Genomic DNA, 17,542 nt, shown 5'->3' with positions numbered 1-17,542 from the left:
GGGAGCAGGAGTCATCATTCTAGGGCATAATGGTAAAATTACAGTTTACTAGCCAGAATTTATTTCTTCAAGGAGCAAATGTAATCTTGAAGGCAGCAAGAGAAGCAGCACAAGTCTTGATCCTGTACTGAGCAGTATGCAGGACCTTTTTAAAGAATTACTTTCAATAACCTGCTCTGTAATATATATATTTGTATAGATATTTGGCATCCTTGTAGATGCAACAAAGCCCAGAAATCCACTACATTAACATTTGATTTTAAAAAAGAGGAGGGTGCTGGGGCGGGAAGGAACCTGTTAAAAAGAAGCTATGATGGGCAGTCAAAAAGGAAAAATGTTTGCAGACTGTGTGGATGATATTTAAAAATACCACACTGAAGCTCAGCAAATGTGTGCTGCTTATCAAAGATTTTGGAAAAGCCAAAACAGAGTGGGGAGAAGCTGGCGTGATGAGATAGCAGAATAAAAGAGGCTATTAGTATTAACAAGGCATCTTTTAAAAAGCTAGGCGTGTTCAAACAAGGGAAATAGAAAAGTGGGAAATGAAGATTGAGCAGAAAAGAAGTTTAAATCATGTCCAACAGATCCATGATTTAAGACAGTTTGACAGCTAAGGACTGCTGATTACAGGAAAATGACCAGTTTACCCATTGGGGGCTGTATGCAGCAGGAGTATCCATTAGTGTTCTGCAGAATTACCTTGTGCATATTCTGTGGTCTGGAATATGTGTTTTCTCTTTCATAATGCCCAATAAGGCGTAAAAAAAGAGGGATCTGGAAAGAAATGTTTTTTTAATAACTATTTTTTAATAGCTAATAACAACCTTTTTCTTCTCTGGAAAATTACTTTAAAATGTAAAAAAGTACCAGAACAAATCACTGAAAGTTAGTGTAGTTTGGGTTTTAGTTTGTTTGATTTGAATTGTGGCTGCTTTCCTCCCCCCCGCCCCTAATAGAAATATTCTTTGGGAATATGGATTGTCTTGTAAATTCCTTTTAGGAATAGTGGTAATCTAAATGTTTCATATACAGCAGTTAATGAACTGAATAAACGAATATGAATACAAACTAGTGCTATTTATGCCACTTCATATGTTGCCTATAAAACTGTTTATCTGAATAAATATCATGTACTCTTCATGCCTAAAAAATTTCAGAAGTTTTTCTGGACAGACCAACTACAAAATTGTTGATTTGAAACAGAACTAACCACAGTTTTTTGAATTTGCTTAAAGGAAGCTGACAGTAGAAGAGAGAGAACGCCTACAGAAGGAAGAAAAGCTTTCGAAAGTAGATGAAAAAATTAATCACGCTGCTGAAGAACTAAACAGCTACAGGTAATTACAGATTTTAGTTGCTGTAATCAGTTGTTCCAAAGTGAACAAAAGGCAATAGAGAATTAATAAAAACACCAGCATAAGTGAATGTATTTTCTTCCAGTTTCTTTGTTCTGTGTGTGTGTATGTTAACATGCTAGTTTGTGTGTAATAATACGTACTAAGGTAGTTTTTGCTTTGTTAAATAATTTGGGTATGGAAGATAACTGGCAACTTTTCTTCCATTAGAATGCTAATTGTATTGACATATATTAGCTTTCATGGAATGGTAGAAGTGGGTCTCTAATCTAGTTCCCTTTACTGAACAGAGATAAAAATACGAAGTTAAGAGAATGCGGTGAAATAAATGCAATGTTCAGTTTTCCTATAGATCCTAACATATTTATGTTGTATAGTTATAGTATTCTATTTCTGTATTTCTAAGCTTGTCAAATAGTACTGTTGTTTAGAAATTCTTTACTAAAATACTGTGATGTGGCAGTATTTTCTGTAGTTGTTTTTTAACTGCTTTGCTCTGTTTTGTGTTACACCAACGGTGTACTTCTGGTTTCTTTCTGTGGTTTCTGAAACTATGGCATAATTCCTCGATCTGTAATGTATATTCCCCATCTTCCTTCAATGTTTATGGGACTATTGACTCTAACAGAACGATACTGATCAACAATGCTTCCTGAAGAGTTAATTAGATAAATTCTTTCTCTAGAATGTAAAGTTCTTGTAGTCATTCTTCAGTATTCATACAGGAAGACAAAATTCACCCTTCTTGATTTACGCAGACCATGAACTTTGTAGACATCTTAATTTTAAAGAGAATATTAATATTGCAAAGGGAGTATACCTAAACAATGAATGTGTCTTTGGCCCACCCACTGAGAGAGTGTAGAACCTAGAGAGGCTGTGCACAGGGCAGCTGGCAGCAAAGGTGGCATCATACTTTCTGTGGTCTTGAAATAACTTCAGTGCAAGTGACTGTCCCTCAGGACTGCGGTGGCCTGTGACAGCATGATGCTCCAGCCACATTGGTACATTTGCTGAGCTGGGTGAGGCTGGCTGTGAGGGCACAGGTGGAGGGATATCCTTTATATTGGAAACATCGCAGACCACTGAAAAGTTGGGGAGATGTTGGGGTTTTTGTTTCTGTTCTTTTGTTTACTGTCTTGTTTGCACTAATCTAGGGCCTAGAATTTCCACTGCTACTGTAATTTTTATGTATCCCATGGGCCTAAGTGACAATACTGTCTTTTGGATAAAAAATTTTGATTATACCTTGTGTTTACCATTGTGTTTACTCTATTTAAAATGACTTTCCTCAACATTTTATTACAATGTCATAAATCCTTATTTTGTTACAGACAGCGAGCAAAAGATCTTGAAGAAGAGCTAGAAAGAACCATTCGTTCTTATCAGAATCAGGTATGTGCTTTGTGTTACTTGCCATCTATGCCAAGTAGGAGGGATGTTATTGCAACTGAAATACCACTTTCAGCTAGGTTGTGATACTGTATTTGGCTTGGTTTTGTTGGGTGTTCTTTTTGCCTTCCCCCCTGCCTTTCTAAATGCCATCTGGTTTTGACTGACACAATTTCATAGCACAGATAACCAGATAACTTTATTAAAAAGCTAAATTTTAAGTTTAGATGCCTCATTATAAATTATCCACAGACAAATTTATGAATAAGAGCATATACTCAATCTTAAGTTTTCTTTTTTTACATGTATAATGATCTAATGAATCTCTTTCACAGATTACTTCACATGAGAAAAAAGCTCATGATAATTGGGTAAGTTCCAAATACTGAATTTTCTGAACTCTGTGCATCTTCCTTTTCAGCTATTTGAATAGCTTGCTTTATCACTTTTCTGTTTCTTATTAAAAACAGATAATAAAAATTAACCTGTCACCTTTAAAGATGCGGATTTCTTGCAGAAATACACAAAACCACATTAAAAATACTGCTATCATATAAAATAGTTGGAATAATTAAGACAGATACCTATGAGCACAGTAGAACGATATTACAATATTATTTGCTATAGCAGTACATCTGCTGGAATAACATGTTACTATTTAACAAGTGTGTGACATTTTGCTAATAATAAAAGCTTTTGGCCTTGTTTTCAATGCCATTTTAATATTTTCCCTGGATGTACTTCACTCCTTTTATCTACTAATAGAAGACGTTATGTCCTGTGAGAACAGTATGTTCCACTGACAGCTTCCTAAGAATGCTTCTACCAAATCCATTTTTACCTTTTTTTCCAAACAGGAATCTTTAAAATATCTCCTGACTAATACATTCTTTAGTTTCACAGAATGGTCTGTATAAGATAGAATCATGTTAAAAGCTATGGCGCTTCGTGGTCATAATTTTACAGTTCTTAGCTATAAGATTTTAAAATAAAACTTTCTTTTATGAAATTTGAGACTTTAAATCTTGTACATATTCTGTAGATGCTTCAAAGCAGCTATAGCCAAAGAATTTCATTTCTGCGGTTTTAAGAACCTGCAGGAAAGCCATATCATTCCTCAAAAATTTGGGTAGCAGAGCTGCTCATGTAATTTGGTGACGTATGTGAGGATCTGTTTCATATGCTTTATACATGAGTCATATCTTGTGAAAATACAGTCCGCACGCTTAAGATGGGAAAAAAAAAAAGTCTTGGATCTAGGACCTGTGACATATATGAAGCATTTAATTAATAAATAGCAATATCTAAACATCTGATTTTTGTCCCTCCCCAAAGCTGACAGCCCGAGCAGCTGAAAGACATCTCAATGATATAAAAAAAGAAAATGCTCATAACAGACAAAAGTAAGTGCAATCCTGATCTAATTCTAAACAAACACAATTTGGCATGTGAGTATGTTTTGGATTTATGCAATTTGGTGTTTTCTAGACCTGTGTTAATCCATTGTGGACCAAACAGGGCAGAGAGAGCACAGTGTTCCATTGGAGTTCTGACAGAAAGGGAGTTATTTGAGCATTCCTGTAATGATAACATGCAAGGAAGTAAAAATTTAAGAACTATGTAAAGTGTTGAAAAGTTTCAAGAAAGAAGCAGAATGTAGTACTAGAACTCAAAGGTTTTGAGGGTTTGTTTTTTGTTCGTTTGTTTTAAATAGATATGTATCAACCAGAAGTCATGGTTACCTAATGATTTTACAGCTTATCTCAGAAATTAATACTGAGCTAACAGATCAGGTGGTAGTGGTTGTGAGGAACCTTTAGCTGTGAAGTTAACTAATACTTGGAATGCAGTTTAGAGTACTCATGAGAGTAGTGTCGTGCTAGGAATTGTGACATCTGACGTGCCACTTCAGCTTCTGAATTACAGTTTAATTACAGCAGCATAGAGAAATACTTTCAGGACTTCTTAAGTTCAGAGTTAGGGAATAAAATACCTTGCTTTATTAACCCTTTAAGTAGAAAGCCTAGCAGTAAACAGTGCAGTCCAGTAAAACTTTTGCACTTCTTTGTTATTTACTACTTTTTTGTTGTCTATTTGCAGATTAACTGAAACGGAATTTAAACTTGACCTTTTAGAAAAAGATCCTTACGCGCTTGATGTTCCAGTTAGACCATTTGGCAGAGGTACAGTATTGAATTGTAAAATAGAGCCTAATTGTTTTGGTTTATGGTTTTGTTTCCCAAGACCACACATATGTAATTGTTTGAGAACTATCTTGGCCATGTGTATGTACAAATAACAGTCATTTAAAAAAATAATTGGGTCATAAGTGACTCTAGGTCACGTCGAGTATTTTGTTGAAACTAAGAACATTTGTAGTATCGATGAGAGTAGACTGGGAATATGATACACATGGTAATTAGAGCACAACTTTCATTTCACTTACACAATTTAGTTTTAAACTTCACCTGAGAAGTTAATTACTTTATACAGTTTGCTAAACTAAATATTGTGAACTTGAGTATTTTGTTTTAACTGTTCCAGAGCATTCCCCATATGGACCCTCACCAATGGGCCGGCCTTCATCTGAAACAAGAGCTTTTCTTTCCCCTCCAACTTTATTGGAGGGTCCTTTAAGGCTTTCACCTATGCTTCCAGGTGGAGGAGGAGGAAGAGGTACAATTCTTAAACTTGAAAATATATTTATTCTGGATTTCTCTCTCCTCTACTATGAACCTATCACACCTTTTCCTCTTGCTGGTGACAAAAAGTATTAAAACAACCAATTCAATATAAACAGTTAATTGGACAAACTCTTCCTGTTTTTCAACTTGCTTCTAAAGCTGTCTAATGTGTAACAGTACAATGGAAAATGTCATTGGTATTAGTGGGTTGGTCAGTGGATTCACTTTAGAAGCATAGATTGAGAAAAGTGAAAAGCCAAACTTTATCAGTCTTGTTTTTTTCTTGGACAAATGGGGTTCTGCTGAAAGAAACTTACGATTTTAAAGTAAACAAAAGTGATTAGTTTTCTGAAGAAAAAATGCTGCCACTTTCATCTCATTGGTCTACAGTTGGTGAGAGAAGGAAGGGGTACCTGCATTGTCAAAAACACGAGACAGTTTTATTGGGGGTCATGATACGAGAAAGTTACTGATTCAGTAAATTGTTTTCCTCCCTTTGTTCTAAATCGGAGGCAGTCATTATACGCGGGGACAGTTTCTTCCCTAGTGATAAAAGGGACCAGGAAGGTTGTGTGTAAGGAGTAAAATGCAGAGACTGAGGAGTAGGTGAAAGCAAGCCATGGTGTCATGGGTTGTAAGGGAAGAAAAACTGTTCCTTCATATTTTTGATGTTGATGGAAATAGTGTAGATAAATGCTAGAGTGGAGTTCAGCATCTGTTACAGGTAATATAGAAGCTACTATTTAATTTACTACTACTATTACACCGGTTGAAACCTGTACTTATTTCATGGGAAGTACGTCTTAATGTCTCTTCTTATAAGGATTTCACTAATCAACATTTTTAAAAGACCAGCATGGACTATTTATTCACTTGTTTGTAAAAAGCATATCCAGGTGCATATGAAAGTTGATTCATTTTCTAAGTCAGAAAAAAGCTTGAGATTGAATGTTCAACTGTAGCTATACCACGTACAAGCAAAATCATACTTGACTATTTGTATAGAGACAGTAAGTAATAAAACTGAGCTGTCCAATGTATCTTTAAATTGTAGCTCAGCTGTTGCTGGTGAGGAAGAGTAAAAATTGGATTTCAGGATGCAGTATTAGCAAGGAAAGAGACTATGCAAAGGCATGACTACTGCCGATTTCACAATGGAACAGTAATGTAACTTGGGCAGATTAAGTAATGTTTAATGTTTAAGTAATGCCAGCTACAGTGCAATTATAGTGCTCATCTTACTTTGCACAAGGCATGAAATGGCTTCAGGTTTTAGGTTGAATTTTAGGATAGAGTATTAGAGAATGATACCAGAATTCAGTATTTCTGTGATTTTTCAGACCAAATCTATTTTAAAGGAAGCTTGCAACCCAAAATCACTCATTGTTACAGTTTCTCTTGCACTTGGTTATGTGTTGACCTGGTCTTCTCTTTTTTTTTTTCTTGAATAAAGAATTAGAAAGAACCAGAAGAGCATGGAATGTAATGTGGATATTTTCTTACAATGAGGGCATCAACTTTCAGTGTGCTAATGTTTTAGTTTGATTAGCAGCAGGTTTTTTAGCACTGAGAAGATTTATTGTGAGGGCACGAGTTTCTCCGATTCAAATGAACCGAAACTCTTAAAAGGATTGATTTTTTTTTTTTTTTTTTTTTTTAAATTGCAGGTACTCTAGATTGCACTCTTGTTGAACTAAGACTTTTTCATTCCAAATAAACCTTTTAAACACTTCTAGTAAACATAACTGGTCATCAGCAAACAGCTGGAGAGTCCTGTGGAGCCATGCACCTCTCATATCTTGACAGTGTTGGCATTCCATGATTTATTTTACTATTTTCAGACTTAATGAAGAAAGCCATAATAGAGGATTTAAAATACCTGGGTAAATAGCTATCTGATTTCTTCAATTAGGATCCAGAGGACCAACTGGCATGTATGAAGCTGGTAATGAAAGAGGAGAGCCGAGTTCTGACAGATTAACTGATCCCCACAGACCACCATCAGATACTGGATCCCTGTCCCCTCCTTGGGACAGGGAACGCAGGATAATTCTGCCTCCACCAGGTATAAAAATCTGCTTAGCTACTGTACCTATGGAAAAATGGAGTTACTGACTTGTGTATATATTTAAATATTTTTTTCTTAAAAATATGAAATATTTTCTTGGAACCGCATATGCAACTGCACTGAAAAGTTGGTTGTTTTGTTGGTTTTTTTTTTTTAATAGTAGGGTTTTTTCCCCTTCTTGAATGGTACGGTTCACTTGCAGTTCTTCTATGCTGTCTTTTAAATGTATATTGGTCCTAGCACTGTACAATCAACTGTTCAGTTTCATCATTTTAGTGGGGGCTTTTTTAGTGCATCAAAAGACCTGTCTGGGCTGGATAATTAACAGGAGATCTGAGAAAGTAAAAAGTTTTAATGGTACATTAGCCTTAAATAAATAAATAAATAGAAGCTAGCTAATGTTGAAAAATACTGTGATTTTAAAACAAACAAACAAACAAACAAACAAAAAAAACCACAAAAAACCCCACAAAAAATGAATAGCACAGGAGTATCATGGTACAGTCATCCTGTTTGGTACATATTTTGATGTTGATACTGCTTCTTTGATAATTAACAACAAAATCAGTCTTCGCTCTTACTTCTTCAGCTAAACATCTGTATTGCACACTATTAGTCAAGGAAGACAGAGATGAATCAAAGAGGATACTATGTAAACAATGCAGGGGGAAGGACAACCTTCCTGTATACCTGCAATAAAGAAGCAAAAATCCTACAAGTTAAAAAATTAAAAAATTAGGTAAACTACACAGATTAAAGCACCTCAATTATTAGATACAGCAAGCAATATTGTAGTTGCTACTTATCTGTGTGAAAGCCCGATTATAAAACTCAAAGTCCACTCAGGATGCAGTTTCTCATTCACCAGATCCAATCTTTTGACAGGGTGCTGCAGAGGGCTAGTCTCGCTTGCTTGACCTGAGCAAGGTCAAGACCTTTTCTTACCCCGTCTTTGCACTTGGATCTCACTGATGCAGATTGTCTTGTAGCTGCATGGTTGCTAGATCTGATGCAAGGAAGTTGGTGGAAACCCATTACAGCACTATGAAACACAATGGGAAACAGCACTCTGATGTAAGCGTGGCTTAAAACGTATAGTAACTGGTTTTGCCTTTGACCTTCATTTCTATGCTGAACCTTTGTTTCAAGGCCCCGCTGTTTATAACTTAGGAAATCATAACTTTCAAATTCTACTGTATGTTAAACCAAAAATCAATGAACTTCTATTTTTTGCAGCTCCTTAGAAATGTAAGCTGTAGTACATACTTGGTGGGATTCCTATGTTTGGGGTTTTTTAAGATTGTGTGCTCACCCTGACTAATAATCACTTCAGATATTTACAAGAGCATAAGATATCCGGAGAATTTTGCTGCTCTAAAATTGTATGGAATAGGGGGAATAAATATTTACTGACCTGTTTTGTGATTTCTTCAATGTTAGTTGAGCCTTACACTGATCCAGTTCTTCCTCCTCGAAGACAAGAAAGATTTTTCCCTAATCCTCCAAATACTGGAAGACTCTCTGGACCAGCAGAACTACGAACTTACAACATGCAGTCTTTTGATAAACCAGGTGGGAATTACTTCTAATATCTAATATACTCGATAATATCAAATGAAGAATCTCAGTATAGGTTGACTATATGTAGTAAGCCATGGTAAGAGGACAACTTCATAGCTACCACAGACCCGATGTTCCATTGCGTAAAAAAACAATTTAATACTTGCTAGCTTTGATGCAGTCTTTCCCTGTTACCAACAATAGCGGTCTCTTCTGTCAGGTGGATGGGATTCAGTGAATGGTAGTCGTGAGGTGTTTCCTTTGTCCACCTTCACTGTTCCGTGTGTTAACTATTCAGGCTTGGCCTTGAGTCTGTTTCGGCCCCTCCCAGGAGGCTCACCACAGCATTAAAATATCACAAACCTTTACTTGCATTTCCATGCCACATTTGGCAAAGTTAGAAAGAGTTAGAGTCAGTAAGACTGAAAGAATAACAGCAAAATTTTCAAATATCCACGGTCTTTGCGTACTGAACTAGAAGGTCCTCAGGCCTCCTCAGTCAAACTGTTTACGGTACTTGCAGCTTTTTGTAGTTCATAGTGCAGTTGCCCCCAACTTAATGACATATTTCACTGACCCAAGTACCATTTGTTTTAAATTGGCCAATGATGTAAATTCTAGTTTGTGATGCTTAGCAACAGCCAGAAGCTCAGAGGCAAAGTTTTGGTGACTTAAACCTTATCACTGAAACAGTTTAAGAGCTTAAACAGTTTAAGAGCTTAAAGCCTCAATACTTATTAAACAGTTTTCATCCTTATTTAATGCCTCATAAGTCACATGTGTCTGAGTCATCGGCTAGGTTGAAGCCATTAAACTCACGACAGAAACTTGGTATTCAGTTACGCATAGATTGGTATTCAGCCACCTGGTATTCAGTTACGCATATGATTAGTAGTAAGTTGCCATCTTTGTTGCCCAGTTTCTGGCGATAGGAGAGAGAACCTTTGTTACTTGGTGTCCTAATGTGAGAACTGGGAATGCTGCATTCTGTTTCCAGTTTTACAGGGAACTGTTCTCTACTGGAAGACAACTCTGTTCCTGTACAGCCGCTCACCTTCCTACCCCCTTTCCCAAGCCTCTCTGCATTTCATTTCTGCTTTCTACTAGTTTGTATTCCACTGAGGTCTTTCAGCATCCAGGTGCTAAAAGACTGAAGGACAGGAGAAGTGCACTGTCTTTGCACTCATTTCTTGTATCCATTTTTACCCTTTTCTTCAGCTGCTGGCAAACAACAATAAAAAAAAAAAATTAAAGAGCTGTATTCAGATCTTGGGCAGTTCAAAACCTACTTAATGGAAACAGGGTTTTGGATAACCTTGCTGCCAGCATTTAGCAGGTTCTTAAGCATATGTGAGTGTTGCTTTTTAGAGGCATATAATTTCACTAGACTTGGGTGAATATTTGTAAAAATAGCAACAAAACCACAACAAATTAAAAAACAAACAAAAACCAACCCACACCATCCAGCACATAGCATCTGACTTCACAACAGCAACCTGTCTCACAGTACTGAAATCAAGGCTCCAACTCTAAAGAGTGAATGAGCTACACTTTCTCAGCAAGATGATCAAAATGTTATTTAAAGTGAACAAAATAATATGCATTTTCCTAAGCTGAGGTGGCTAAATCTACAAAAACGTTAAACCTGAGGCAGATACCTGAAGCAGGAAACTTCTTGTCAGAAAGAAGGGTTAAAGCTTGACAGAGTTTGTGAGCAACTCTATAAGGATTTAAAGTGGAAAGCATTATGCAACATATGTATCAAGGCAGGATATTCTGTGTGTGACATAAGCAGTTAAAATGCTTCAGATTCTTAAGTAACAATAGGTCAGCAAAGGCAGGGCCTGCTTGAAATGTTGTGTAATTTAGATTTTTTTGAAAAGACCTATCTCTTCATTGAGAAAATAGCTTTGTTTGCTTCAGAGGAGAAGTAGTACAACGTAGATGAAAAATCTGTCACTTGTTAGAAGTACTGTTTTGGTCTTGTGCTTTTTCGTATTATCGTCTTCATTCAGGCAGAAGTGTAAGAACGCAGTATTTTTCAAATCTCAGGTTTGCTTTGACTTTTTTGGTTGTTTTTTGTGCGTGTTGTGTTTTTTGTTGGGTTTTGGTGCTTTTTTGTTTTTTTAAGAAAAGAGTACATTTAGTGTATATATTTTGTATATTTATATCCTGTCAGATTCTCTTCTGACAATTCCTTTTAATATTTTTCTCCAGTTGTTACTGAAAATACTTGTTCTCAGGGAAATATAAAGGTAAAAACACTGAAGATCCTATTTATCTCTTTATAAAGTGAGCACAGCAAATATGAGGATCCTTATTCTTATTTCTGTCTCATCCAGAACTGATGTAGTTCTGAAAGTCTCCTTGATGTTTAGCAACTATGGAAGGAATCAGTTTTTGTCAAACTTGAATAGGATTGCTGTCGAGCTCTATGGCAAGAGCATATCACAGTGCGGTCATTCCCAGAGTGGGACTTACCAAAGAAATAAAGTATTAACAGGAGGGAGGAGAAAAACGGAACTACTACGGTGATGTTAAGATGTATCACTAGGAAAATGCACTTTTAACTTCTGAAAAAAGTAGAAATACGGAAGAAAAAGCCTTATCTTGATACAGGAAACTTTGGTAAAAGCTGCAACCTTGTAATTCATGTCCAACCTGTACAGAAGATGGAGGAAATACTCGGACATAGCTTTGTGTTCCTCAGTTGTCTTTCAGTCTGCCTGCAGAACTGGTGCTTGGTGCAGTGATACTTTTTTTTTTTTTTTTTTTTCCTTGCCTATATATCCTGATTGCGGAAAAAATACTGAAATTGGTGGTGGGGAGAAGGAGGTCAGCACTGAATAACTTGTTTATCTTTTGGATACAGATGGACAAACATCTTCAGAAAATAGCCCACAAACAGAACCAAGTGGAAATGGGATGAAAGATCATTCTAATGTTAGCGTAAGTAGCTAAACAGAAACTTGATTGAAACATGCTTTAATTTTCTGCAAAATACTTAGGAAAATTTGTCCCTAGTACGTTGGTCACATATTGCACTGTGCAGTCCACACTATAAAATTGTATGTGTACTTGTATCACAGCGCTTACCGTCTTGTGAACTAATTCTGATGTGTGACTACTGTAATCCCTGCTGAAAATTAATTATAACCCAAAAGATGAAACTGTGGTCAGGCTGATGGCCAGTGAACATCGATAGCCTTGCTCAGGATTATGCCGTAGCTAAGGCAGAGTTGGAACTAGCTGTTAGCTGGTGTGACAGCCTGCATCAAAGTGGGCCTGGTGGGATTGGAGGTGTTCTTGATTGGAATGTCTCCTTATCCCTTTCTCTAAGCCAACTCCCCTGTTTTCATTGTGTTGCAGAACTCGCTACCTGATCAGTCGCTGGCATCTGAAAGCGAAGCCATCAGTTCAGGGTTTGCTCCTCCACCTTTCCCTCCAGTCAGACCCCCGTTGATGCCCGTGGACCCTAGAGCACCTTTCATGAGACGAGGACCTCCTTTTCCTCCCCCTCCTCCTGTTGGCATGTATGGACCACGCGAATGTTTTCCAGTCCGAGACTTTGGGCCTCCACGCCCTCCACTGCCAAGTACGTAGCTTTTGTCAGCGTTTCCTTCAGGTTGATGAACACGAGTGCTTTGTGCAGGTAGTGATTACCACACTGGGTGAACACCAAGATCTTTATTTGCACATACGACTTCTTAATTCAGCTAACTGGGAGCATTGTTTCTGATGAAGGCTAACTGCGTCGTACGCTTTCTTCCTCACGGTTGCTTGTATTGATAACGTTTTTACAAATACTAGCTTTGGCTGGAAAATACACACACACACACTGTTCAGCATTTAAAGGGTTCTTTTTTTGGGTAGGAAAGCAAGTAGATGCTTACCTTAATCCTTTTCCTCCTACGAGGTTGCATCATACATAAATCTTAGAGTTTCATCCTTTAGCTTTGAGGGATGCTGGTGTCCATACAAAGACATGCATTTGGGATGTACTTGTTAATGGTTTTTCCTTGGAGTTTGCATTAGTGGAGCAAGATACAAGTATGAGACTGAAGGGCTTCCTTCTGCCTCCTGCTGTTCTCTGATTAACCTGTGAAGAACTAAACAGTTATCTTCCCAGGTCCCCGTAAGGTCCCCGTAAGGTCCCCGTAAGGTCTGGCAGCCGCGGGCTGCTACAGCAGACCAAAGGTGATGGTGGCAGCAGCAGCCCATTACCAGGCACTGACTGGTGGCTGCTGTGAGCCAGTTGCAGGTAACTACTGAAAAAAGGGATCGTTTTGTCTTCCCCCTTCCTAGCGTCTGTGTCTCTTTGGAGCGTAGCCCCTAACCTAGCTCTGCGTCCTGTCGTCTGTGTAGGTGGGGCAGGAGGAGCAGGTGTGCGTGTGCGGTCGTGATCGATATTAACTGCACTGCTCTGATTCTCTCGCAGTAAGAAATCCATTTCCAATGAGATCTTATCCTCACTATCCACCTCAGCGACCGGGATTTTTGCCTCCACCGCCACCTCCTGAAAACAGAGTTGAGCCACCTCAGCCAAATCCATCAGCTGTAGAGCAACCAGAACCCCAGCAAGAGACTTGACAGAGTCATTTGAGCAACGTGCGGAACCGTTTCTGTACTCTTCTGATGGCGTTTTTCCTTACGTTAAGTAACCGTTGTTACTTAGGTATATATAAACTACTTTGCTCAAATTGAAGCTTAATAGAAGATTCTCAGGATAGTATTTTGTAAATAAAGAATGAAATAACTATGAATATTGTGAATAAGCGATTTCCATTGTACAGTAGTCATTTTAAATTAAGTATTTCTAACTTGAGTAATCTCTTCAGAGGTGTATAAAATTAAATCATGTGAATCATATTTTAAAAGTCCAGCTGCTTGGTCCTTGTTTAGCTGTACAGGGAATCTCTCTGCATGCCAAAAGTGATGCTTGCTGCTTTACGAATAGAATGTGAAAGCAAATTGAAACAGTTAATAAAAGTCTACTGCAAACGAAGGCACTGTCGCTGTTCACATGGTACTATAGAAGGAGGCGAAGAGGAATTCGTATCGTTCCCTACTACGTCCATACTCTGTTAACGACCTCGGAGGTAGTCTTTCCGCTGTCAAACCGATAGTGTGGGCTTGTGCTTTACTGAAGATGTGTAGATGGGTTTTTAATGACATGGGAGGAAGGAGTCGGAGCGAAGCGATGCTTCAGCACCACCGCGTCCTTGCCGTTGAAGATGCACGTCTGCAGCAAACGAATATTTATTGTCTCAACATAGATTCAGTTTAGTAGTCTTCAGATTTTAACACTGGCATTGGGGAAGCTGGGTGTGACAAAAAAAACAATTCCTTGAGCTCTAACTTTGGAGAGCACTCGGGATTTATCAACAAAATGGCAGGAGACTTCTGTAAGCGCGCTCATCCTAACACAGCGTACAGGTGATTACAAGGGCAAGGCAAGGCAGAACTTCTTGTCTAGAACAAGCAGGGAAGCAAAAAAAGCAACAAAAGCGGTCAAGAACATGCTGCTGCAGGGAACATTTAAAAAACCCAAACAAACATACCATTTTAGACATGAATCGCGTCCATGCACATTTTGTAATGGTTGCTAGGCTTCACAAAAAAGCAGAATTAAAAAATACAAGAAAGACGTGACAAACAGCAGCGTTAATAATTCTGTGCCTATGAAAGCATTTGGTGCGTCGTCTCGTCCACCTCTTCGGGGTACTGCTTGCTTCTTCCCCTGCGGTAACGGCCGCGCTGACCTGCAGCCAGGGCACGGGCGTTTCGGCACCGTGCTGGATCTGGACAGAGCCTAGCTCCATTTTTACCGACTACTGTACAATGTAAACACTTGTGCTAGAAGCTCTCCTGTCAGTTTAGCTTCAACTTGCAATCCATGTCATTAATTAAAGCGGTGCAGTCATTTGGTGAGGGGCACTTTAAGATAAATAAAGAAGGAAACTGTTTTGAGCGAGCCCCCCGTGCAGCAGCAGCAGCAGCAGCTCAGCTGCCGTTCCCCCGCTCTCTGCAGGCACACCCCCCCCACGCCGTTTCAGCCTGTAATGAAAGTGCAGCCACCGCACCCCGTAATTAGAAGCTACAAAAAAAAAAAAAAAAAAAAAACAACCACAATCTCCAGCCCACTTTTTTTGTAATTGCTTAGGTCAAGTCTGCCAAGGGAGCTTTTTCTTTCGCGGCTCAGTACTTGTGCTCCTGCCATCGTTTCCACGTAGGCTTATTTCAGCTGCAAAACTCTTCCATGGCTCATTCCGGCCATTTCTTTATTCTCCTTTCTACTAGTTTAGTCCTCAAAGGCCTTTAGATAAGCCTTTGTACTTGAGCTGTTCAACGACTAATTTGACAACAGACCTTTTAAAGCATCATCCACATTAAATCCTTTTAACTGCTATTTAGCTTAATTAATTCAGCTGTTGTTGCATCATTTTTAGCCAATCGCTTGCTTTCGAAAGGCTCCGAGTTTGCCTGAAGGACTTCACCAGGATGCCAGACAGCACCATTCGGTGCTACCCTTGCCCTTGCTATCAGTCCTAGGAACAACCAGAACTGCCAACTATCAATTCGCCCCGTACACAGAACCGGTGGAGAGCACAGAGCTCCTTCGTTTGATAATACCGCCACCATAAAAACCCTTTTTTTTTTTTTCCCCCAACTCCCATTAAGGGTTGCAAACTACTTACCTATAAATGTAGCTAGATTTGCTGAACAAATACAGTATTTTCTCTGTGTGGGTTAAATATTTGTTCTAGCTTGTAACTAAGTTAACTGTCTGCAAAAAGCCAATTCTTCCTCCACCAAAACAATCTGCTCTATGCCCACAATGACATTGGAAGCTGCAGGCAAAACAAAAGTTTGCTGGACTAAGATCACGCAGGACAAGCGCGGATTAGATCATCCCGCAGAGAGAACAGAATGATTTCAGACATTTCCCCCCCCCCAGTAATAGCACAAAATTTTATTTGCAGACACACAATTTAAAAACGAGCTCCGATTTATGCAATAGGAAGCAGGGTGTAGTAACCTGACAGCCGTACTGAGATGTTTAACCAAGAAGGGTCACACAAGCGCTTACGCGGGGAAGTCCCTGTTCCCCCCCGCAAGAGAAACAGCAATCCAGTTCTAACCACCGAGGGCCTCTGGTCCGAGCTCCTGCTGCTAAATCTAGAACGCAGCCAGACTAACTTGACATCGCTGTCTCTTTCTTTTGGAAAAACAAAGAGAAACAAACATCAAAAAAATTTAAAACCCCCTTTGGGATTATGCAAGCTCAAAGTAATTTCACAGAGTTTGGGAGGCCCCACTCCCAATACAAGTGCGCTTTCCCCATTAGGGCCGTCTTAGTTTCCTAACACTTGCTTTCAAATTGTTTCAAGCTTGAATCCTTTCATCCTGGTATCACTAATTCAGATTATTATTGCTAAAAATACAAACAAACAACAAAACGAACTTTGATTTATTTCTCAGACAATAAATCAGTCAGTCAGTCAGAGGTGTTATCTGTCTACCTCCGACAGTGCTCAAGGTAAGGGCTTCACCCCACACTCCTGCCTTACCGGACTCCCTGTAGCTGTAAAGTAAGAAAGATGATAGTAGTCTGTGCGTAGGAAGTACAGCGTTGACTTTGCACCTGCAACACGGGCCGCCCCAGTGATCAGATTTCAGACCGTATGGAAAATCGATCCCACAACGGACAGCCGTCGATACAGCCTATTTTAAACACTGTCACTGCAGTAAGTGGAAGGACTCCAGCTTAGTCAAGTGGCCTGTCTCTCCTGCTCCTTATCTTTCTTACCTTTCAAGATTAAGGTAATAAAAAACAAAGCAGAACATAGGTTAGACTAAAAAGAGAAAGTCATTTATATAACAGAAAGGTAAACAATATACTTCCCAACTGCGTTAAGTAAGGCAGTCAGTTATCCATAGAAACACAGTAGTCCGCAGAGATAAAATTAACATCCTGCAACTCTGCTGAAACCAGAGGATGCAGCATTTTCTTCAGGGACTTGCACAGAAAAAGGCAGAAATCCCGATCACTTTAGGACCAAGTTTAAGGTCCAGATGATGCTGAACAACCCCTATCAGAGTTAACTGCTACCTAAACCTCCCTCCTGAGGCCGAGCCCCGAGAGGCACTGAGACCAAGTCCCATGATTTCACTTTACTGGAACATGAAAAGCTGCCTTTGCCTTATCTTTCTTACCCACAGCATCTCTTCAGTAAGTCGGTAAATGATCTTGCAGACCAAATCTAGAAGACCTAGGAGACCGCTTCAACACCAAGCGGCGCGATTCTCACGCTTGGAAGCGGTTTGGACTACCATAAAATGAAGTTCAGAAGCTCAAATTAAATCCGTGCTCGGCGCGCACACACTGAACAGCCACTCCGACAACTCTCACAGCGCAATCAGCCACTGCAGGGCATGGCCGCTCCTCGGCAGCTTACCAGACATTTGCGGTTTTCATTCAG

General features: G+C 39.0%; 1 protein-coding gene across 3 annotated transcripts in view; it reads left to right on the top strand.

Moving 5' to 3' along the window:
- Positions 1–14,343, top strand: part of MIA2 (MIA SH3 domain ER export factor 2) — a 34,408-nt gene extending 20,065 nt beyond the window's left edge. For all 3 annotated transcript variants that reach the window (XM_082317937.1, XM_082317936.1, XM_082317935.1), the window contains 11 exons: positions 1,236–1,337; positions 2,690–2,750; positions 3,083–3,118; positions 4,083–4,150; positions 4,848–4,930; positions 5,292–5,423; positions 7,344–7,496; positions 8,940–9,071; positions 11,932–12,008; positions 12,429–12,654; positions 13,498–14,343. In XM_082317937.1, the coding sequence (XP_082174063.1) occupies positions 1,236–1,337; positions 2,690–2,750; positions 3,083–3,118; positions 4,083–4,150; positions 4,848–4,930; positions 5,292–5,423; positions 7,344–7,496; positions 8,940–9,071; positions 11,932–12,008; positions 12,429–12,654; positions 13,498–13,649 (1,222 nt within the window). In that variant the 3' untranslated portion in view covers positions 13,650–14,343. The remainder of the gene's footprint in view (positions 1–1,235; positions 1,338–2,689; positions 2,751–3,082; positions 3,119–4,082; positions 4,151–4,847; positions 4,931–5,291; positions 5,424–7,343; positions 7,497–8,939; positions 9,072–11,931; positions 12,009–12,428; positions 12,655–13,497) is intronic.
- Positions 14,344–17,542: the final 3,199 nt, after the last annotated feature.

This window comes from Platalea leucorodia, assembly GCF_965183815.1.
Source record: "Platalea leucorodia genome assembly, chromosome: 7".
NCBI classification, from domain to species: Eukaryota; Metazoa; Chordata; class Aves; order Pelecaniformes; family Threskiornithidae; genus Platalea; species Platalea leucorodia.
The sequence above is the reverse complement of the archived record's forward strand: the minus strand, read 5'-3'. Positions and strand labels throughout refer to the sequence as shown.